General features: G+C 34.6%; 2 protein-coding genes across 11 annotated transcripts; one reads left to right on the top strand and one right to left on the bottom strand.

Moving 5' to 3' along the window:
- The first annotated feature begins 1196 nt into the window (after positions 1-1196).
- Positions 1197-18436, top strand: LOC116345452 (actin cytoskeleton-regulatory complex protein PAN1). Of its 8 annotated transcripts, none has more exons than XM_031774839.1 (12): positions 1197-1343; positions 1957-2115; positions 7041-8261; positions 12937-13039; positions 13694-13876; positions 14748-14996; positions 15059-15225; positions 15295-15453; positions 15533-15635; positions 15940-16722; positions 17335-17767; positions 17850-18436. In XM_031774839.1, exons 2-12 carry the CDS (start codon positions 2041-2043, stop codon positions 18088-18090), a joined length of 3717 nt encoding a protein of 1238 aa, XP_031630699.1. In that variant the 5' UTR covers positions 1197-1343; positions 1957-2040; the 3' UTR covers positions 18091-18436. The 8 variants fall into 8 exon arrangements, with proteins under 8 accessions (XP_031630699.1, XP_031630703.1, XP_031630700.1 ...); XM_031774843.1 differs by lacking the exon at positions 1197-1343 and adding an exon at positions 1474-1634 and having other exon boundaries at positions 15298-15453; XM_031774840.1 differs by lacking the exon at positions 1197-1343 and adding an exon at positions 1478-1699.
- Positions 18437-18813: 377 nt separating this feature from the next.
- Positions 18814-23312, bottom strand: LOC116345350 (integrator complex subunit 8). 3 transcript variants are annotated; one of them, XM_031774628.1, is made up of 11 exons: positions 23044-23312; positions 22532-22964; positions 21441-22465; positions 21111-21370; positions 20538-21039; positions 20104-20406; positions 19928-20039; positions 19746-19864; positions 19482-19651; positions 19177-19374; positions 18814-19103 (listed from the first exon to the last, which is right to left on the bottom strand). In XM_031774628.1, the coding sequence occupies exons 1-11, from the start codon at positions 23156-23158 to the stop codon at positions 18984-18986; spliced, it is 3357 nt and encodes a 1118-aa protein (XP_031630488.1). In that variant the 5' UTR covers positions 23159-23312; the 3' UTR covers positions 18814-18983. The 3 variants fall into 3 exon arrangements, with proteins under 3 accessions (XP_031630488.1, XP_031630487.1, XP_031630485.1); XM_031774627.1 differs by having other exon boundaries at positions 20104-20409; positions 23044-23311; XM_031774625.1 differs by having other exon boundaries at positions 20104-20430; positions 23044-23311.
- Between the last annotated feature and the right edge of the window lie 49 nt (positions 23313-23361).

Consider the following 23361-nt stretch of genomic DNA (forward strand, 5'->3'; position numbering starts at 1 on the left):
CGTACAAAATTCGGGATTATTTATAATTTGCGTGTTTTCTTTTAAATAAATAGAGAGTTTGAATGTGGTAAAATGTAATTAATTCAAGCAGGTGTCTGTCGATTTTGCTGCTCAGCGAAATATCTATGTTTATTTTGACAGTCTTTGATTTTACATTCTTTACATTCAGAGGTGTATAATTAATTTGAGACGAAAGTGACATGCGTAAATGTTGAGTGTCTTTTGCAATAAGACAATTTGCTTGTCTAGACTACATACAGTGTATTTATGCCAGTGAGGAGATGAAGATCTTTTCAGGGTTTACCGAAATGTTATACGCTTCAATCGCACAATGTATATATGATCTAATTGAAATAAGCATAGACCATCGAATCTCCTCCGCTCATTATTTATTCGAACTAGCATTTTCAATGTACACCATCAATAGTTTCTATATATTCTATATTTTTGGGTCGAAACTTTGTATTAATATGTCAAATTAAAAATTTAAAATAAATTGCCGTACTTTTTTGAGCTTTGATATAGTTGGTGAGTTGGTGCGCTAAAATGTTGCACTTACTCTGCTCGTATATCGTAGTATCATCTCGGTCGTTATTCATAGCGCCAGAATGTTCGAAACTATACATACACATACATCGAAGTCGAGTAACTACATTGGAATGAATGATATTAGTGAAGGCAGCCGATCCACTTTGAGCGTATTTTAAAATTTCTGATTTCACAAATGAAGGCGCTTGAAAATGAGAAGCTCTGTTTAAAATGCGACCACTGTATCAGGCGTCGCTCCTGATCAAATAAATTCAATTGGCATACGAAAAAGAGATGGAGAGAAGTGTTTGTGATCGATGTAGAAGAGAAAGTGATCGAGATCGCGTATAAGAGGATGAAATGGGAGAGAAAATTCTGGCGTGAAAAATAATAAAAAAAAGTTCATATACTATACACACATTTATATTGTTTTTTTTTTTTATTGTGATCGTTCATCTCGCACGAATCTCCTCCACTTTCCACACAAACACACACGCCGCACATCCATCGCGCATTGTTGTTTATGGTGCACATGATGTAAAAATAAGACAAATGGCTGAACAAAAATATACACGGCCGTTGCCTGTGGCATAATTTTTCTCGCCTGTGAGTGAAAAAGAGTGTCTAATTCAGCTGCCGTTGATGCTGTCATTCGATCGCTTCGATATATATACACATTCGTCTATCTGTGTTAATCGAGTGATGTAGGAAAGGGGCAATACGGACTTGTCTCTCTAGCCGCGAATACACATATATTCTTGTGGCTAACAATATTAAACTAATCATTAATTTGATCCGATTCCTGAATTTTGCTTGTGAGTGTTGTTCGATTTTCGAGAATTTGTTTTTTTTTTTTGTTTCTTCTCATTTGGTTTTTTTTTGTTCGTTCCTTTTTATTCTGCTGTTGTTGTTGTTATTTTGTTTTTCTCTGAACGCCCGAGTGTATTGTCGTTGTTTTTTCCGCCATTCATGCGGTTCTGAGAATCTCAATCATTTTGAGATCGTTTTCGAAACAGTAGTGTAGCGTGCGCGTTGATCATAATATACAGAGATTTACTGAAAGAAGAAATTTTCTTTCTCTCTTTCTACATCGAAACATTTTTTAGGTGAAGATTGGTGGCACGAAGAAATTATTACATAATTTCCTTGATTTTTTTTTTAAATAAAAAAAGTACGGCTCAACAGAAAGCAAAAAAAAAACACACACTTTTTTATTGAGTGCAATTGATTGGCCAAAGTAAATTCAAGTTTTTAACACAGAGAAAAAAAACTAACAAGCGTGTGAACAATAAAGGGAAAAACTGAAATAAATAAAAATAAAACCTTAGTTGGGCGTAGTGCGTTAGTAGTACAAAAGATAAAGAAAAAAGTTCGGTCTTCAAAAGCTCCTTTTTTAATTAAATCGTAATCGATTTTACATTTCAATAGGATAACGGATTGGCTGAGTTAGAAACGACAACAATTTATCGTAACTGAAATTTTCACGAAATACATAGAGCAAGAGCTAGAGAAATGGAGGTATCTGAAACAACAACTGGACAAAATGTGCAAAAATCATCATCCAGCACATCGGAAACTGTGAATGAGGTTAGTCTTTCTCATCTCGGCCAAACGAATAATATACAAAATAGAAACATATCTACTACTATTTTAACTTCTTTTTTTTTCTTAACGCAAATTATGAGATTGGTTTGACGGAAGTTTGAATCGAAAAAAAACCGCATTAATCTAAAGAAAATGACAAACAAACAAAAAAAAATTAACTAAAGTTTGATCAAACAAGTGCTTCTTAACATGCATTCCACACAATAAAAATTTTGCCAAATAAATGTGAAATGGTGCGCGCGCTTTTGAGAGGAAAATAAAACAAAATGTAATGAATTTTATTGTAAATATATACGCACTTCAGAGCTGTTTGTGTGCTTTTGTTTATTTTAAAAAAAAGAGGATATAACGCTTTATGCTTTCGAATCGATAAAATTAGCAATCACTTTTATTTCGATATTTATAAGATTTCAACGAAAAAAAGGAAGAAATATTGCCGTAAATAAGAGTCTTACAATTTTCATATTCATTTAATTCGTGGTTTTTTAATGCGTGGGCTGTGGTCATCGAACTAATTAAGATTTAAATGCATACAATTTCATCCATACACATCACAAGAGCATCGACGCACTCGATATAACTTTGGATTCACTGTGCTTGCATAACAGATAATAAACAAATTTCGCATATGTATATATAAAAATGTTTAATTCTTTGCCCCAACATAATGCGAACATTCTCATTTATTTCATTTGACTTTTCGAAACATTTGAAGGTTCACATTGATAAATGGAAGAAAGAGGACACTGAAAACATCACACGCCCGAAAAATTGTGTGAAAAATGCGAAAATTTATTAAATTTTAATCCAACCTAAATCCGACCGTTCGCATAATAGCAACGGCGATTTTCATGTGATGGTCATCATGATAATATCAACAGATTGCGGGGTTTTTCTTCGCAGCTAGCTCGGACGAATATATCTTATTCTACTCTTTCTGTGTCTCTCATCAACATATATATATATATATAAATTACATAATTTCGATCGACAAACAAGCGTATGCCGATTTCTTCTGTCTAGTTATTCGTTGCTATCGTCGTCTAAATAATTCATTTGCATTTGCATTAGTTCATCTCATTTTATTTTGCTTCATACAAGATCGCAAAAGTACGCAGGCCTTCAGCTTCAACAACTGTTTAAACATGCTTGCTAATTACCGATCGATACACATACATTGCGATGCGTGTTCGGGTTTTTGTTTTGATTATAAATTACCATGACAAATCAAACATCGTATTTTTTGCAAATGATCCTGCTTTTTTCCCGCAAAACATATCAATTAATTAGAAATTTCATTCAGTTTGCTTAATATAAATGACGTCGTTTTCTGCGACGCATAACAACATTGGAAGAAATGGCAAAGGATTTTGCTATGTGTAAATATGATTGAAAGTGCCCAATGATAATGATTTATATGGTGGCGTATCGTCATCGTACACAAAGAGTGGTGCCCATGTCATGCTTTGTTGTTGTTATTTCACTTGTTCGATGTGTGTCTGTGTGTGGTGTGTGTTGTAATTCATTTTAGAACGAAAGCAGAGCTTAATGTGAGGCCGAAAAACAGTGATATCATCTCTGTTATGACAAACAAGTGGAAAATTGGCCATGAAATGATGTCATTCATGTTGAAATGTGACTTTAAAACTTTGCTTATGACATTTGTTTGTGATATTCAATTTTACTAATAATTAAATCAAAATCCGCGGCTTTATGTAAATAAATCGAAATGACCGAATATCAGATCGCATTGTGATCTATTCACGATGTATCCAATTGCGATAGATTTTATCAATCAAATGTACAAAAATAAGCTACCGAACACACTCATTAATATCGAATTGGTTACTTTATTTATTTATGGCATGTGTCGATATACAAATATTCAAATTCAAACTCAACTAAAAAAAAAACACTGCGAGAGTGAAGCCAAAACACTTCTAGAGCGCGTCAATCTTGTTATATGTGAAATAAATTTTGTTGTAAATATGATTCTCTATTTTTGTTGTTGTGGTTGTTGTTATTATTATTATTATTTTTGGGTTCAATGTTCTGCATTCTGCATGTTCCAATCTGGCCAAACCATGTGCTACCGTGCAATGTACAGACGCACAATTTTAGATGTTTTGCAACACGTTTTTTCCCCCAGAGCATCACTTCCTCAAAAATCACAATATTGGCAATAGTTTTTATTCCAATTTTTCTCTCGGTTTGACTGCTGATGCTCGTGCACGATGTAATCAGCATGTGCATTACGTTATTATAATTATATCATTACCATTTTGAGCGCATTTACACACTTGATGCGCCCACAAATGTTCGATCTGTTTCACATTATATTTGATGTCTATATCGATAGTAATTTTTTTTTTAATTCCCTTCCTCTCTATCTCTCTTTCCTTGTTCTTTCCATTCGTTGCATATTATCCCCTGCATATGACATATCTATACACACGGGGATGTCTGTCTCTCTTTTTCTTTCTCTTCTTCTTTTAGTCGAGTTTTGAAAAGTTGGCTCATGGCACGGTCGAAAGTAAATTGAAAATGCAAAAAAGCTCAGAACAAAGCATTGAACAATCGGCCAATTCATCGAAATTTCAATCGGTGGATGTTGCAAAATCATTGCAAACAACGGAATCGGTATCGACAAATATGGTGAGCACATCACAACGCAGCATCAAAACATCATCGTCCGTCATGCAGAGCGTAAAAATCGGCATTTCAAGCACTGAAATCACCGAAATTGAATTTGAATAACAAGTACATACATCCACACACACACACACTCTATCTCTCTCCCTCGAGCGTAAATTGTGTCGCCGCGATAAGCCACTATTACTTATTGTATTTGTTGCAATTACACAATTAATACAAAAGATGTTAGCTCTAATGAAATTTTTCCCTTTTCTAAAGAAAATAACAACAACAATCATTACATGAACAAAATAAAAAGCAAATCAAAATTTGAATTGGTTTTAAATAAAAGAATTGGTCTAAATGGTTTATTAAAAATCATCTTGATTTGGGCACGTGTGTGTGATAAAAACAAAATTATATTTCAATAAAGGTCATTGTGACAACGAATGAAAGCGAACATCTTTATTTCATTTTAGTTTATTTTTCCTTCTCTATGATGTATTGACAAACATTTGGCGAATACAGGAAATAATGTGAAATTAGAGAGCGAATGAATAAATGTGTGTGTGTTAAAAAAAATGAGATGTGAGCTGTAAACCGGCGATGTAGGATTCCACAAAAACTGAACGTGACGTCTTTATTACATTTTCAACGGACGAGGCGAGAGCCAAGGCGCTAACTGAATGACTTCTTATGAAATAACATTTAGTGAGTGCGAGCAAAAATGATAAAATTTGATGTCTTCTTTTATAAATAAATAGAACTAATGGATCCGTTCACACAAATAATTATTGATTGTGTGAATATTCGGCGACGGAGGACGTGCAAGCAAAAAAAAAATATTTGAAAACAAAAACAAGTTGTTGAGAGTGTTCCTTGTTCGTTGCGAAAAGTGCTCACAGAATAAACTGAATGAAAAGCAAAAGCATTGTTCTTCATCGACAAATTCTAAATAGTTAAATAAATAAATAAAAATGTTATCCTATTTTATGGGACCTTTACTTATAAATATTTTCACTCGCAAATTGAAATTCTGTCGTATGCTGCGCAGAGTTAAAATCTGGTGGGTATAATTTATCTGTTGACTCAGTCTTCTCTCTCGCCCTCTCTCGTTCTCTATCTTACGAGCGCCGCACGCTTTTTTTTTTCTTCTTCGTGCACAAAAGCTATACTAGAGTACATGCTTTCAATCAACGGATATTATCGTCGAAGAATATTTTTGCGTGTAGGATTCGCAACAACAACATCTTGCGGCCCGCCCAAAAATGAACGAAAACAAAAATCCATATAAATAAATCCATACGAATCTCGTCGTAGAGATTAAAGTTAACGAAAAACAAAAAAATAACCATTAAAGTAGTAATCATTGTGCACGATAGACTACAACAAACTGAATTGGTCAGGTTGATGTGTGTTTGTATCTCTGTATATGTGTGTGTCTGGCGAGCGGCTACTAATGGTCGAATGTTGAAATTTTTGTAAAAATATGCATATTACACAAAATAATAATGATCCATTTTGATATAAAAAAACGTGTTTGCAGCTGTTTGGCTAAAAATAATGGATTTCATTAGAAACGAAATGTACGATGAGAAATATAAAAACTGGCAAATAGAATCATTTCCATTTCATTCATTTACCGCAAAACTTCAATTGCTTCTAACGAAAAAAAAAAAGAGAATCACTCTCACTCAAAATATTATCCGAAAAATGTTCTTTTTAATTGGGCGAATCATTTAATTTAAACAAATACATGTTTCATATTCATTTGCTTTTGCATATATACACGAATATAGTCGTTTTTCATTGCTATTCATCATCATTGAGATTTGATCAATACTCATAAAATATCTGTATTTCATAGCATTCAGTGCTCTGTGACCCATAAAAAAATTAATTTTAGCATTTTTAGCCGCTTCGCACAAACTCAGAAAATAATATAAAATGCTCAAAAGCAACGAATTATTATACATTTGCGCCTGCTTGCGATCATTTAAGTTCCATTTGTCTTTGGTTTTCCACCGACACTTTTCTCTTTCCATCTCTTTTTCTCTTCCATCATTTTTGGCGTGATAAAAAAAAAGAAACAAAACACAACGTTTGCTGGCTAACATTTTAATGGTGTGACATGTGACTATTAAAACAAATGTAATAAAGAACAATAACGTGGCATCCGTTTGCTTTCACATGCTAAAAAACCATATAACAGCGACACAGACATTAATTATCTGAATATATTACTCAATGGGCTCATCATTTTTCTCATCTAGACGGTTGTAAAGACTGAAGTAACCAAGGTTGTCAATGGCGATAGCGAGAAAACAGTTTCAGTTTCAACAACAATCGCTGTTGCACCCACCGAAAATGGAACCAAAGATCAAAACGATGAAACCGAAGAAATTGTTGAGGTGATTGAAGTGACCGACGATGAAAGTGGCGAAGAAGAGGTCATTGAAACCACCACCACAACAACAACAACAAAAACACCGGCAGTAGCAAAAACACCATCGGTTGATGCTTCGGCCGCTAAGCCAGAGGTAAAAGCTCAAAAATCGGTAGAAAAACAAGCTACCATTGAAAAGCAAGCAACGATTGAAGAGCAAGCGACAAACACTTTTCCGACTGCGGCAACCATTAAGAAACAAGTTACAATTGAAAGACAGGCTACCAATGATCCTGAAGATTCATCGTCTGCAGACGAAGTCGAAGTAGAAGAAGAAGAGGAAGAAGAAGTAGTTAGCAAAACAACAAATTGTGTGGCAACTACAGCTGAAACTTCTGAAACTGCTGAAACACCTCAACATGCTGTTGTAATCGAAACCAATGAAGATGAAGAAGATGGAGAAGTTGCCGAAACACCACAGCATGCTGTTGTGATCGAAAGCAAACCAGAAGAAGTCACCGATTCATTGGCTCAATTAAAATTGTCCGAAAGTGTTGAACAGACATCGAATGAAACAACCACTACTAATGAAGCGATCAGACGTGCTTCGGCTGCTGAAATTCAAGCAGCTAGACGTGAATCAGCCGCCGGTGAGGGTGTCCAACGTCCAATTCAACAAGCTGTATCAATCCCACAAACAGCCCCAATACAGCAAACCACTCCAATTCAACAAACAGCAATGATTCAACAAGCAACACCACCAGTTCAATCATCTGCACCGCCAAATTATATTCAGGCCGGACAACAGGCACCGCCAACCTATGTTCAACAACCGAAACCGGCCATTTATGCTCAACCAACACCGGTCGCATACCAACAACAATATGCACCAGCAGCGCATCAAATTCCGCAGGAAAATATTCGCAATCAATTGCAAGAAATTGTCTCGGATATCGATCGCGCTGTTGAAGAGCACAAACTTTTCAGCCAAACACCACAACAACCAGCGGCTCGATCATCAGTCACATCACAAAATTACACTACAACCGAAACATGGAAGCAAACATCAAGTGGTGGTGTATTCCAGAAGCCAAGCTACTTCTATCAGGTATGTGATCCGCAAACGCTTTTCAACAATCGGTTTTTATTTGTTCGCTTTTTGGGTGGTTTTGAACCAAATCTGTCATCGATCGCAATTAGAGTTTAAGCTTGTCAACAGACAACATTCCAAACATATATACATTCGCACACACACTTAAACACATGCTAAACGCAATAAAAGGTAAATTCAACATGCGAGGGAAGCGAAAAGAAGATCTCATCAACAAGTTGTCGTGAATGTATTGAAGGTTACGCAAAATAACAACAACAAAAAAAATTCATCATTTGATAGAAAACACCCATGAACCATTTCAGTTAAAAGAGTGTGAAATTAAAGAGAAAAAAAACGAAAAAAGAAACGTTGGTTTGCAATTTTTTTGTTCATGTCATTCAGCTCGCGATTTTCTTTTTGCTGTACATATTTTCGCCAAAGCTTCTATATTATATTGTAAATTAGTTATGTGTCTATATCATTGAATGTTTACATTTGTTTGTGAGATAGATAGAAAAAAAGCGACGAAGAAAAATTCCTTCACCGAGTTGGATGGGCCAACGTTTTATAGCCACAATATTTATTTATAAATCACTGCGCCAATGGACATGAACAAGCAAATAAAAAAAAAAAAAACAAAAAAAAAAAGTGTGAAAGGCAAACGACAGAAAAGCAAATAATCTACTATTTTTCATTCAAAATGAAATTGATTGATTAAAAGACTTTTCGGAACTTTGCTTGCATTTGTTGCAATTACTATTTGGCCAACAAACCGACACAATTAACCAATTAGCAAATTAGAAACAAATAAATGAACGTGTGAAATGCATTTGGTGCCAGAGAAAAAACCAAGCAAAAATCATAGCTCAAATGCAGTTGAATCAATAAATAAAGTAGTAAGCATAATTATCAAATATTTAAAATACAACGTGCAAATTCCTGTCTAAATGGAACGTCAAAGTCGAAACGGCGTTGTAATAATTTGTTTATTCATTTTTGACACAACAGAAGTTGCCAATAATCAACGGAAAATTTATGAACGGTCTGTTGAAACAATAAATGTTTCATCGGCTGTAGTACAATGCACGCGTGCAATTTTCCCATTTAGCAATCATCGTTTGCAAACGAATCTATTCGTTAAGCAAAATTTTGTTCGCATACTTTAAAGCGTTTGGGCAGCAATGCAGCAATTTTTAGATGAAATAAACAAACAAATCAAGCAACAGCTCAGCTAATCGAAGAACTGCATTTGCGCCCATGCCCAATTCCTCCTGTATGCGTGTAAATGTGTATGTATTTCTCTCGCTTGTTCATCTTGTTAACGATACGTTCTACTTACAATCTTTGCATATTTTTCACTGTTTAATTTTAGAATGGAATGTGTACGACCAATATCAATGTGTTGAAACTAAACATTGACGTTGTGTGCATTGTGTGTATATATCTTCCACGCCGTACACAAAATATCCAAATACATGTGACTTATGCATGCATAGATATCTATGCATATTACAGCTCGTATCGCCAAAACTATGTATATAGTCGTCGAGGCATCGTAATATTCGTTTCTTCCGATTTTCTTTTTCTTCTTTTTCTGAATCGGACACGAAAATTGAGAAAAAACAACACCAACAAAAATAAATAGAAAATGGTCAGCAACAACGGGAATAACAAAAACAATCCAACCAAATGAGCAACAACAATGACGACGACGACGACGACGACGTAAGAGAAAAAAAAAACATATTTGAGAAAAATAAAACATAAAATGCCCGTCGAAACGAAATTAAATGAGCTAAATTTTGATCGAAACCTCATTCGCAACGCGAGCGAGAGGAAAATAAAACACATATGCTCTAGCCAACACACATTACTGTCATTCTATATGAATACAAGAAAAAAAAAATGTGATAGAAACCTTATGCTCGACAAAAGCACGTCAAATTCTCAATAAAAAGAAAATCGGTAAAAAAAACCGTATGCAAAGCCGAGATGGATAGATTGGGAGTGAAGTGAGAATGAAAGTGTGAATCAAAAAGATTGGCCGAATATCATCATAATTTTGATTTTGGTTGGGGCGAGAAAATCCAAATCGCTCTTTTTCTCGAGCATTTTTTCGCATCTTTTTCTCTCTTTTTTTGATTCGATAGCGCACGGTTTTTCTCCTCTCATTTCATGTGAAAAAAAAATGCCTTTGGCGCGTACTTTTTTAACGAATCACATTCTGCAGAGCGTATAGTGCTCATTCGGGCTCTTTCATTTCAGCAGCTTTTCGTTTTACTGTATTTTTTTCGGTGCTCTTTTCTCATCAGAAGAGAAAACGGTGTAACAGTGTGGAAAAAAAATTTATGTGCGACGATTCGCGTTAATTTGATAAGGCCAACTCATCGCCTGCATGTGTCACCGTCACCGTCGTCATCATCATCAATCGTATTTTTTCTGTTTCTCCACTCGAGGATTATCGTCTTCTTCCATTGCGTTGTCCCGTTTATCATTCGTTTGATTCATTTGTGCAATTCTAGTCGCCGTTCAATTTTCTACACACAGAAAAAAGTTTCTTTTGTTTATTTCACGAAATTCGGTATCAAGTGAAAAAAATAAACGCTTCATTCGTGTGCTTTGAAAAGTATCTCTTGAGTTAATGAGAAAAAATAAGCGAAAACAACGTCAGCAAACAAACATATAAGTGCTATGGAATAAAAAAGTGACATCGAAAAGCAAATTACCATTTTTATGGTCGACAATTTAAAGAAACAAATGCGACAAGGCTTCTTTTTTAATTGCGAAATCTCATTTTATCGTTTGTCAACTAAAGAAAAAAAAATTGCCTACATATTTGTGCCAAATAATAAAAAAAAGTCCTCCTCTTCTGTGTGAACAAACAACAAAACACCAAGTAGGGAAGGATTATAAATGTCATTTATTAAATGATAGTAATTCCACGATAGATGATGTACTTGTGTACACACACACAGTCTTGTTTATATTTACTAAGAACGCTTCAAGCCTAGTTTCCAACAAAAACTCAGACGAAATATTTTAATCGTTGCATCATTCTTTGGAAAATATTTTCCATCTGTTCACATCGCCTTACTTGAACATTCATTTTTCGTATCATTTTTCATCAATTACTCATCTTGTTGTATGTAAGACGCGTGCATACACACATACATAAACACTTTGTCGATTTGAAACGATTGTGATTGAATTATTGAGAATGCAACGTTCGTTCAGTACACCGTCGCACAATCTGTGCCGACCATCCAATCGTAATGTAAATCAAGCGCCAATATTTCAACGTCGTCGTTCGAACAGCACCAGTAATTGTATCATCGAAAAGAAACGCGGTTTCAAGCCATCCGATCGATTTGATCCGGTAAAACGGGAATTTTTGGTGAAATTGGGACGGAAATTTTGGTGCCGACCGGTAAGCATCTCCACCAAACGAAAAACCAATTTCCACATCATGAAAATCAATCTTCGCATAATCACATTCTATACAGCATAGACTAATTTTTCATGAAATTTTTCAACGAATGAAGTAGAGATCGAGAGATATCTATTTTTAGATGCGACCATTAGCATTGTCGATGATAGGAAGCGAACGTATAATCATCGACCTGATGAACATAAATCAAATGTTGAATGTGCAACGAATGCCGATACCGTGTGGAAAAATTGGATTGGAAATTATTTGAACGTACATTTTGGTACACAATTACGTAATCGAAGAGAAAAACCAAAACACAAACAATATGTTATACAAATAGAATATGTGCAGCGTGTCAGTGGGCGCACGAAGAAAATTGAACATTTCAAATATAGAATAACCGTTGCAATCTATGATGTAATTATGCGATCCATTTAGTTTTGAAAGGAACATAACATTTCAATCAGTTTTCTTCATATTTGATGACCTTCTCGATGAATTTTTTTTTTTTCGAAAAGATAAAAGCACTTTCCTCAAATATTTGCCATCAAAGAAACACTATACACTCACAAAAAAAAATCACTCATATTCTTCAATATATATGATCAAGGGCATATCGGCAAATTGCATTGCCTTGAATTGCAAATAGCAAACTATTGTTTTGACAGCATGCCTGTCCAGACATGAGATTTCCGCAACCAAACATATTTCAATATCTCATTTCGATTTCTTTGTATGCTTTTTTAGATTTTCAAGCAAACACGAATCGGAATCATACTTTCAAGATCAAAGACAAAACACATTTGCCTTGCAAACCCAATGTCCAGATCGGATGATGGAAAGAGATCAAACGATTGCTAATTCGCGATGTTTCCGTACGATATATGAAAATGCTAAATTTAAAAATCCACTTTAGTTGAACAAAGAATACATACATATATACACACACACACGCGCGCGCACAATCCCATTAAATGACTGTCAAAAATGAATGGCAAACGAATTGAAAAAAAAATATGTGGTTCGTCATTTCAACGAATATTGAACACATTCAGAATGAAAAAAAATCAAAACATAAGAATGCATATTTAAGTAGCGAACACAGAACGAAAATGGGGGAAATTGGTTCAAACTACAATCAAATCGAAAATTATCGATATACCGATAATTGTTGTCATAATTGCAAAAGAAAAAAAAAAACAAACACACACACAAAATCATTTAGTCTAAATTGCGGTTTGCATCAATCACGTTTTGTAGGAAGATAATTCATCGACCACAACATCTTCTGCAAAACCAATCGATTTACAAAAAATCTTTACACCGGCCACTGATGCAGAAGTTATTGTCCCAAATAAAAACCGTAAGTATTCACTTTTTAACACATTTTCCGCGTTTTTTCTTCTTCATCGCATTGGCTTTTGGTCTTTTTCGTTTTGTGAGTTTAATCTATGGTTAAAGAGCCTCAATATCAGAGTGTTCACCATTTTTTGTTGTTATTATTATTAACTAAGGCTACCATACAATCAGTCCAATGTTGAACAAGCAAATTCAACTTTTCAAAAAAATAAAATTCATATACATTCATAAAAAAACACTAAATTGATTAAACAAATAAACAAACAAGATCGAATTAATTTTCCAGAAATATTTCGCGCACATGTTGTTCCTCATTTCAATTTCTATTCGCAATTTTACGCTACGCAGTAGAAATAGAAATACTAATGATGTTCAAAAATTATAGATTTTTTTTTTCAATTTTGAATATGATTCACAACGCCTCCTTAAGTTTTACAAATTCAAAAGATACCTATGTCTCTCTTCACGAACCACTTTTGAAAATAAAATGCCTTCTCAAATATAAAAAAAAAAACAAATCCAATTTTCGATTCAATTAAATTGGCCGAATTTCGGTGGCGAAATCCAAATCGAATTTTTAACAAAAAAAAAAAACAAAATCAAATTTAAATCTCATTCAAATAAAACTTCAATCTACATGATGATCGCATATGCACAGGAAAATTGTATGCATCGTCGGCATTCTTTACGCCTGGACTGCATCCAACGGTGGAAGATCAAGTGGAGCTGGCACGGCGCATTTCATCATCTCTCAGTGATGCCAACAATAAACTATCCAAAGGACAAACAATGTACGTCAACAGAAAGAAGCGATCGGTGAAGTGGGTACATGAAGGAGAAGGTATTTGTTTATCATTTGCAATAATGCACATAATCCAACATATTTCACATTGATATTTTGCACATATATACACACGCGCACAAACACTCACTCATTCGGAGCGTGCCGTATATTTTAGCAACATTGAAGGTAAATTCGAAAAAAAAAACAACAACAAAACGAAAACTCGGAATGAAATTTACGGTTTCTGGAGGCCGAGCCGGTGTTTTAAACAGAAACGAAAGAGTTTCAAACATTATGAACATTTCATTGATTAAAAAGTACGGCTCGTATGATGGTGAACTAATTAAACCAGTATACAGTCATTTAAACCAACTTGAAGTATTTAACAAAATAAAAAACACGAATAAGAGCGTTATTTCTGCGAAAATTTCATTCACTTCGATTTCTTGTTTTTCGCTTATCATCGTAATTGCTTTAAATTTTCAAGACATACGCATAACTTCACTTTGAACCAAAAAAAAAATCAATTTTCACTTTTATCTAGACCATCAAAAGTAATTTGGCTGCCAGCCAAAAATCAAAATCATTTTCGGTGCTTGCTTTCAAGATGATTACTAAATTAAATAGAGAAAATCAATTTAAAATATCATAGCGAATAATGAGCAATGCTTCAATCGACAACAACAAAACAAATATCATCATCATAACAATTGTTTTCAAAATTTAAAAATTAAAATTTCGCGTTGAAATTGGCCTGTGTGAATTAAATTTCTGCGCTTCGTGTGAATGAGCCTACGCACAATAAACATAAACACAAACATGCACACACACACACAACCACACATACACCCTCCTATTTCGTGCAACAATATTTAATTCAATTTTCATTCCACATTTCAATTGAAATCAAAACGGAAAATCGCACCAGGCAAAAACGAAAATGTGAACGGATATGGCGACTATCAAATGCCGTCAAACCAATACAGCGAAGAAAAATCGTATTCGACCCAACGATACGAAACGAAAATACCATTAAAATTGGTAATGGATCCGCGTGGCGTTGTGCAAGATATTCAATCTCAGGGCATCACATATGACCATAGCAGCGGTATGCTTTCGCCCGATAAATGTGCCGAACTAGTTAGTGCTTTGCACACAGACGCACCAAAAGGAAAAGGTAAATATATATTCATTTTTACCTCACATATTCACAAATAATGAGAATAAAATCTATTACAGGTGCTGAACTCTTTGCAAAGAGACGCAAGCGATCCGAAAAATGGATTGTCGACGAAACAACGCGATCGGCAAGTAATCCATCCGCTACTTCGTACTCAGCTGGACCAACACAAATCTATGACACCAATCAATATAACCAAACCAGCTACCAATCGGTTGATAATAAAGTAAGTTAAATGGAAATGCAGATGGAAACGGACACTTCAATGTTGCTCTCTCTATTTTTTCTCTTGCAGCAGACTAATTATCAACAAGCACCTTGGGAAACTCAACAACGACAAGATGATTATAATATTTACTCTTCTTCACCGAGCGCTTATAAACCATCATACCAACCATCGACACCAGCGACAGCACCACCATCATTGCCGTCTCAACAATATAAATTGCCTCAGGTGAGCATCAATTTGATAGAAGACAATGTCTCTCATCGTATATTGAAACATTATTACTCTTCTGTCATTCCAAATACAGCAACAAACATTGTTGAAGAGAACACCAAACAATCTACGTGATTTGGCGTACAAGCCAAGCATACCACAAGGATGGAATGCACCACCATCAAAACTACCAAACGGTAACCATTTCAGAATTTTTTTATTTTTTTTTTTCACTTTTTTATCACGAAATTAATTTGGTGGAAAAGAAATTGCGAATTTATTTTATGAAAATCAAACAGAAAAAAAACATATATTTATTTAAAAAAACAAAATAAGCACGTGTGATATAAAATTTGTGCACAATTCTGCTTGCCGAATAATATTTGGTTAATCGATTTACATCTTCATTTTGGTCACATATTTTCCATGCACACACACACATATGCGATTTAAAACAAACACTTTTTATATCTACATATAAAAACAATGGTCATTTCAAAGTGTTGACCAATCAAAATGACACAAAATTAGAAACAGACGAGACAGCATCAGATTTGATCTCAGCCATAAAGGAGTTTGAAGAAACAACGGCTAAAATAACAATGACACATCAAAGCCATGAGACGAAACAAAATAGTACGACGGTTAAAGAATCGACCGTATTATGTAGGGATTCCGATGAAAAAGGTCCAGTTGATTGCTTTAATCGTGCAAAAGAATCATTGAGACATGTAACACAGATTGAACATGATATAAATAATAATGAGCAAAATAGGATGGAAAGTGTAAACAATGTGGCCCATCAAATATTTGGTGAAAATGAATTGGACGAGTCGTATGTGAAAATTCCAGTACAGCAATTGATTAACACATTTGAAAAGCAAATGCGTTCAATAATCAAGCAAAAGGTCAATGAAAATATACAATTGAAAATGGATGGCACAACGAACAATTGCAAATTATCAACCACCTATATCAACAAGGATTACAATGGCATCGTCGGTGAAAAAGAAAATGAATTGAAAACCATAAATAATCAACAATTTTCAACAGCAACAACAGCCACACAAAATTCGACAATTGATTCGATTGTGCAACAGCAAACGTTTGATCGAAATGAGCATCTGGTATCACATTCGATAGACGAACAATATCAATGGTCAACGAAAAATGAGAGTAGCACATTCAGTAGCTCCGTAAAACAATCAATGTATGATGAAAAGAATACCGAATCGGCAATCAATCGACTCAATGGCACACAACCGGATGATAATTTCGATGGAGGCAAGACAAAAACAATCTATAATTTCTATATATTCCCGTATATTGCATCTTTTTTTATATATTGTTTATTGTTGATGTCAACACATTTAACTCTTGACTTACTATTTTGCTATCAAAACTCAATATGATTAATAAACATATGTTTTTGTTAACGTATTTAGCATACAAATACTACAAAAATAAATACACAAATCAAATATATGAACCTTCCCGTGTGAATGAAAGAGTCATCGTCCACGTCACAATACAGCTGACATTCAAACAAAACTGTTGAAAACCAACATGAAAATGCCCAAATATAAAGAAAAAAATATACTGCCCGTAACCCGCACACACGCACCAATGTATACAATTCACCCAGTGTTTGTCGATCTAAAAACAAAATAATGCACTATTTTTTGTAATCTGTTGGATGTTCAGCAATCTCTGATCCTTGTTCGAATATTAATAAAGAAAACAATTGAATTGTGTATTATATAACCTGTACATGTACTATGTGTCACGAAATATTTGGAATTTTGCATGAAACAACAACACATTATTTTAATGCACACACACAGCAAATTGATTGCAAAACATTTTTGTTTGTTTGAATTTTTATTTTTACTCTAGAAATGTTTACACCACCCGAAATCCCATTGAGCGGTTACACACCACCACGAACCGATGCATACTTACCAAAAACATCATCATCATCATATCCTCATCAATATGAGAATACCTATGCACCACCACCACCATCGTCAACTGACTTCTATCAACCACCAAATGCTGCATCGAATCTCCATCCAGCACCACCAAGTTTCCGGAAAATCGATCCAACACAGGTGTATGGTGCTCAATTTCCAGTGCAAAATTTCACACCAAAACCATTCACACCATCACCAATTGCACAGGAGAAATTGGCCATTTTCGAGCAACCACATCAATTGCAGCAACCTGTCATTCGACGTCCGTTGACGGTTCCAAATCAACGCGTGAAAAATGTCTCACCAATACCATTCGGTGGAGGCTCACAATACGATTCATATCAAAATGCACCATGGTACGTATCGATTTTGAATCGATTCAGTTTTCAGTTGCGTTCCACAAACTAATCTAATGTAAATCATTAATTATATCTTTAGGTCTGCTCCGCAATCAAATCGCTTGTCTGGTTGTTCGTTCACCTCGTCATCGCCGAACTACAATGCTGGCCCATGCAGTGTACCAATTGCAAGTCAGCCAAGCCAACGCGCTTCGGCATACGATTCGGCATCGCATCAAGAAAACTTCAATCGGGCAGCACGTGGATGGGGACAAAATAAAGGTTTCTATCAGCCAGTTTCATTTGCAAAGCCAATTGATCTTCCATACACCGATTTTTAAATTGATTGCAGCTTTCTCGCAAATGCTTGCAAAATTTTCTTTTCTTTCTTTTAAGTCGAATCAATTTTATTTTTTATTTCATTTTCCAACAATTCTTTGTTTAATTATTTAAAAAAAAAAAAAAGAGAAGAAAACAATTGTAAAATAAAAAAAATACGTACTTTACTGGATGACAACGATGATAATAATGGATATATATATGTGTGTGTGCAACACAGTACAATGGCAGCCTGTGTACTTTGACGCACATTCTAGAATTAAATAACAATTTTTAATCGCAGTGCTTTGAACAAATCACGAGTTGAAATTTGATGAACATGATTTTTAAAACAAAACAAAAAAAAAACAACTTTATTACTATTATTATTTTTGGGGAGTGTAAAATTGAGTTTTTATATATTGCTGGAATCAAATGTGTTTGAAAGCAGCTTTTGCATCTTATCACTATGTTTGATTTGGGCATATTGATGGATGTGTGTAATATTTATTGTTATTTTTTATCTGTTTCTCAGTTAAATAGATGTTTAAACAAATCAAATTAAAAAAAAAAATGATGTTTGAGTAAAAAATTTAATAAAGAGAATATAAACATTCTGTGACTTTCTTTCATTTCATTTTCGAATTTATTTTTTTCCAGGATTGATGACAATGATCCATTTTTTCTTAATTAATTTTCTTTCTATAAAATCTTAAGAATATTTTTTGAATACTTAACGTTAACGTCAATAAAGCATTGCTACACCCTCGAGTCGAATGTATAAAACATTTGAAAGGGAAAATTTGTTTGTTTCTCTCACTTTCAAATAGACGGAGCACTCAAAATCGATTGGAAAGAGAAAAATACAATTTATATTAAGCTTCTTTCCTTGCCATCTTTATTTATTACTTATTTTTTACAATAAATATTGTTTGGCCAATGCACGTAGAAATTTGATTTGTCGTGTTGAGGCAGCTTCTCGTTTTACTTCATCGTTATTGTTAGCATTCAATTCTAGTTGACCCAATGCAGCAATCTATTGCAGGAAAATGTATTGACATCAACATTTCGCACAAGAATTGAGTTTTTTGTTTATTTAATCAACTTACCGCCAGTTGTTTTCTCGCATGTTCTCCTCTTTTGGCTAAATAATTTACGATAAATTCTAATAATGTCGCATCCCAAATGCAATTATAGTACGAATCCATAGCATCTGAGAATACAATTGTTTTGTCCGATATGCTTTTGAATGTGGCTCGATCCGATAGTGTTTTGAATGCCAAACTATAATCAATTTCCTCGAGAAACTACGAATAACAAAGCAAACAACAGTTAATTAAATGAATAGAAAATACACAATCACTTTTTGTCCATTTTAAAATGCTTTTGTAAAGATTCCAGCCTTTCATATTACCTGACAGAGAACAGCTGCTTGCGTAAAGCATCCCAAATTCGAACAACATTTAATCATTCTTCGGATAATGTAATCATCTACATGTTGTTCTAAATTCACCGAAAAATATTCAGATCCTGTTAGTATTGCATTCACATACGATGACATTGCAGCTTCATAGTTATCATTACCTATTTTGAATAAAATAAAATGGCTTAATTATTGTGAATTTACAAAAATGTTTCAAATAAATGATTGGTGTAAAAATTGATTAAAATCACGTACGAAACTCAAGGTCGCCTTCAATTCGAAGCCATGGAACATATTGAGGATGACAATGAAGTGCTTGTTTCAATGTGATGTTGAGTAATTCTAATACGATGTCTATGTTATAGTTTATTGGACTGAAAAAAAAAAACTATTTTCAAAAAAAAAAAATCGATGAAATCAATGAAAAAAAAACATACTTTGTGACGCTTGTTGGCCATAGAATCATATGTTCTCCATTTATCTCTCGATTGGAATTGTCATCCAGAATGTTGTGCAGTCGAGAAAACAGTGACAGCATGATGGTAATGGCTAAAATGATATAAAATGTTCAATTAATGTGCAAAGAAACGTGCGAAATATTAAATTGCCCTACGCAATGGATCCCGTAGTTTTTGAATAAATGGCAGTAGATTTGTGTTGACAATAACCGCCGGTGAGTCCCTCATACCGTAGCCACTGTTATCATTGTTAAAATTATTACGATTTCGATTCGAAAATGGATTGACTTTTTCCCGTTCATTATTGTGACCATCAACATCGTCCACATCCATATTTCTTGATCCATTGCCGTTGCTATTGGTCGTATCATCTTGTGATCCACTTGCACCTTGTTCATCATACTGCATATTTACATCTTGATTCGTTGCATCATCCGTTTCTTTTCGATCCGCTCCATCTGCTGTATCATTAGAATCGTCAACTATATAGAATAAATGTCACATGTCGAAAATGTAAAATAAAATGGTTTCAATCATGAACTGTTGTGTTATCAACCGATCATCATCATCATCACCATCATCTTCATACCTGCGTCGATATTATGCTGCGGCGTTGATCGACCACGTCGATTATTGCCTGACGATGAATGACCGCCATTTGCAAACATTGGTGCTATCATGTCCCATGCATCGCGAAATACTTTCTTCGATGCAGTTGCTTTGTGCTGTTCAATTTCAATGACAATTGCAGCAATTGCCGAAAATAGTTCGGACGATGGAAATCGTCGATCGATTCGTAATAATTCATTGGCCTCATTTGAATTTAATAAAACAGCCGCACAAGATGGTAGAATTTCAATTCGTGGCGGTACATTTTCACCGTTGTTACTTTTCAATGCTTGTTTACATTTGACAATGATTGCATCGTGATCGGCCGGCTTTTTCGGCCAGTCTTGCAATTGTTGCGTTGCTTGCGTTAGCAAAATTTCATTGTCAATCAATTTATTCAGTCGATTTGTGCTTGTATTTGCATCGTGACGTTGAACCTCAGATTTTGCAGCGTTCAATAAATTCAATGCCACTTTGAAATCCTATATGGTGTTGAAAGCGATAGAAAAGTTTAATCAATCACTTTTTTTTATTTTAAAACTATATTCTGTACCTGTTTTGCTGCAAAATCTTTTGCCTTTGCAATGCAAATGTATGAGAAATCTTGTAGAAAACCACGTGGCATTGACATTAGCACCGATTTTATGCTGATTGGCATGATCCAGCTCGGATTTATGTGCCATGGTTCCATCGACAACCGTGGATCACTGGTCATTATTAAATTTGTACATTTTACAAGCAACACGCGCACAGCATTGGCCGTTGCACAATTGATCAATTGTCGCTTCAATGCTCCCAATTCCAACAAAGTTACTAAATCATTAGAGAATCGAATCAATAAAAAAAGTCTCCGAGAAAATTATCAGAAGAAAAATCATCTTACCTTTATCATCACTCAACTTCCAGTCGGGCATTGTGCATATTGGTGAAAATGAAATATTTTCCACCGATGAGCTCGTGTAGTGAATCTGTTTCGATCGTTTTATATTGTCCAATTCTTGGCGACTGAGTAAATTTGATTTTTCAATGATCTCCAAATCGCTGGCCTTCACATAGGTAGCATCGGCCGTCAAAAATGTATTGTAAAAATGTTCTTTCACAATTTTGTGATGTTCACTTTGTTTGGATTGCTTAAGAAATGTGATGGCCGTTTCCACCAGAATGCTCAGACCATTTTGCTTTTGATATTTCACAAGAAAATCGTGCAATGAAAAGAGATCATCAAAATCAATCATGGATCGTATGGCATTCAATGCGGCAATTTGTATGCATGAATCTCTGGGTATTTTTTGTGAATCATTTGCATTAATGCCTTCCATATCAAATTCCAAAATGCGACGATTTACCAATGGTATTTCCATTTTAACATTATCCAATTCGAAAATTGTTTGAATATCTTTGTATTTGTTCATTATCGAACCGTTCATGCGATACAACAGACCGACATTTTCATCTTCAAATAATCCGCATGCCATCAATCGACCATTTAGCTCATCATCGGTGAATGTACAAAATAGAAATTGTCCACCATCATCATTGTTGCATTCAATTTTCTTTTCTGCATATTCCTTTTTTAATTCGGCCAAATTATCACGGCATTCAATCGCTTTTTGTTTTGCCAAATCATACTTTTTATCATACAAATAAAATTCGCACAAATCGAATGCAATTTGTGCCCTTAGTTCGGCTTTCGAAATGATTATCGAATTTTCAAAATCTTGTTCCATTCGATCCGACACACTATTTGGATTAAGTGCAACAAATGAACCATAAATTAAATGTATAAACGGCTCATCATCTTGACAAATTTGATTGAGAAAATCGATACTGGTTTGGGTGAATGGTTCCAGCGATGACAAAAACATTTCATCACGGAAGGAATTTGCTTGCTCCTGATTGATCAACAATCTAAAAACAAGTAAAAGAAACGATATAAAAGTGTAATGAAAAATCGGACATAAACGTGACACATACAAATGATTGAATCCTTGACGAAAAACTCGCGGTGGAATCTCCTTGAGCACTTGTGCACGCAAAACCCATCGATGATACAATGTCAATGCAAAGTTAAATGCCTTTTTTGATCCTTCTGGTCCCAAATGACATTCATGCACCAATGATAATGGCAAATTCACCAATTTATCCGATGTTATCGAACACAAATCACTCAATAATTGCACTTGCTTTTGCAGCGATAAATTTCGTTCAAGCACTTGTAAATTCCATTTTAGATAAGATGCAACTTTTAAGCCAAGAATTTTCAATGCCAATTGTTTTCGACCAATTTTCAGGCCTTCATTGCGATTCATCGCTGATTCAATGTCGGGTGTTGTGGCTGTTGTCGTATTGTTTTGACTCTCCGGAGCCATTGACAGGAACTTTGAAATAAGTTCAATCGGCGTTGGACCTATAAAAATAGGAAAAAATCCATACATTTTTAACTGAATAACTGGCGATTCGAAAAACAATACAAAATCAGCACATACTAGCATTTTCCTTTTGCAGGTGTGTTGTCAATAACGATGGATTCAACAAAAATTCAAACCACAATATTGTTTCGGCTTCCAATGGCACCGACGTTGGTTTCAATGGGTCATCCATTTTAACAATTCACTTCGCTTACGATTCAATCACATTTGCCAATTGCGTCAATTAATTATTTATTGATTTTAGTTTGTGAAATAAATTGGGCGCCAGACTAAAACATCATTTTCATGCAATTGAAAGCAAAAAAAAGGTAAATATGCTTGTATTGACGTTTTGTGAGTAAAAGTGTACTCTGACGATTGAAATGTCAAAACGAG

This window comes from Contarinia nasturtii, unplaced genomic scaffold (genome assembly GCF_009176525.2).
Source record: "Contarinia nasturtii isolate CC-2019 unplaced genomic scaffold, AAFC_CNas_1.1 Cnas_scaffold_1240, whole genome shotgun sequence".
NCBI lineage: Eukaryota > Metazoa > Arthropoda > Insecta > Diptera > Cecidomyiidae > Contarinia > Contarinia nasturtii.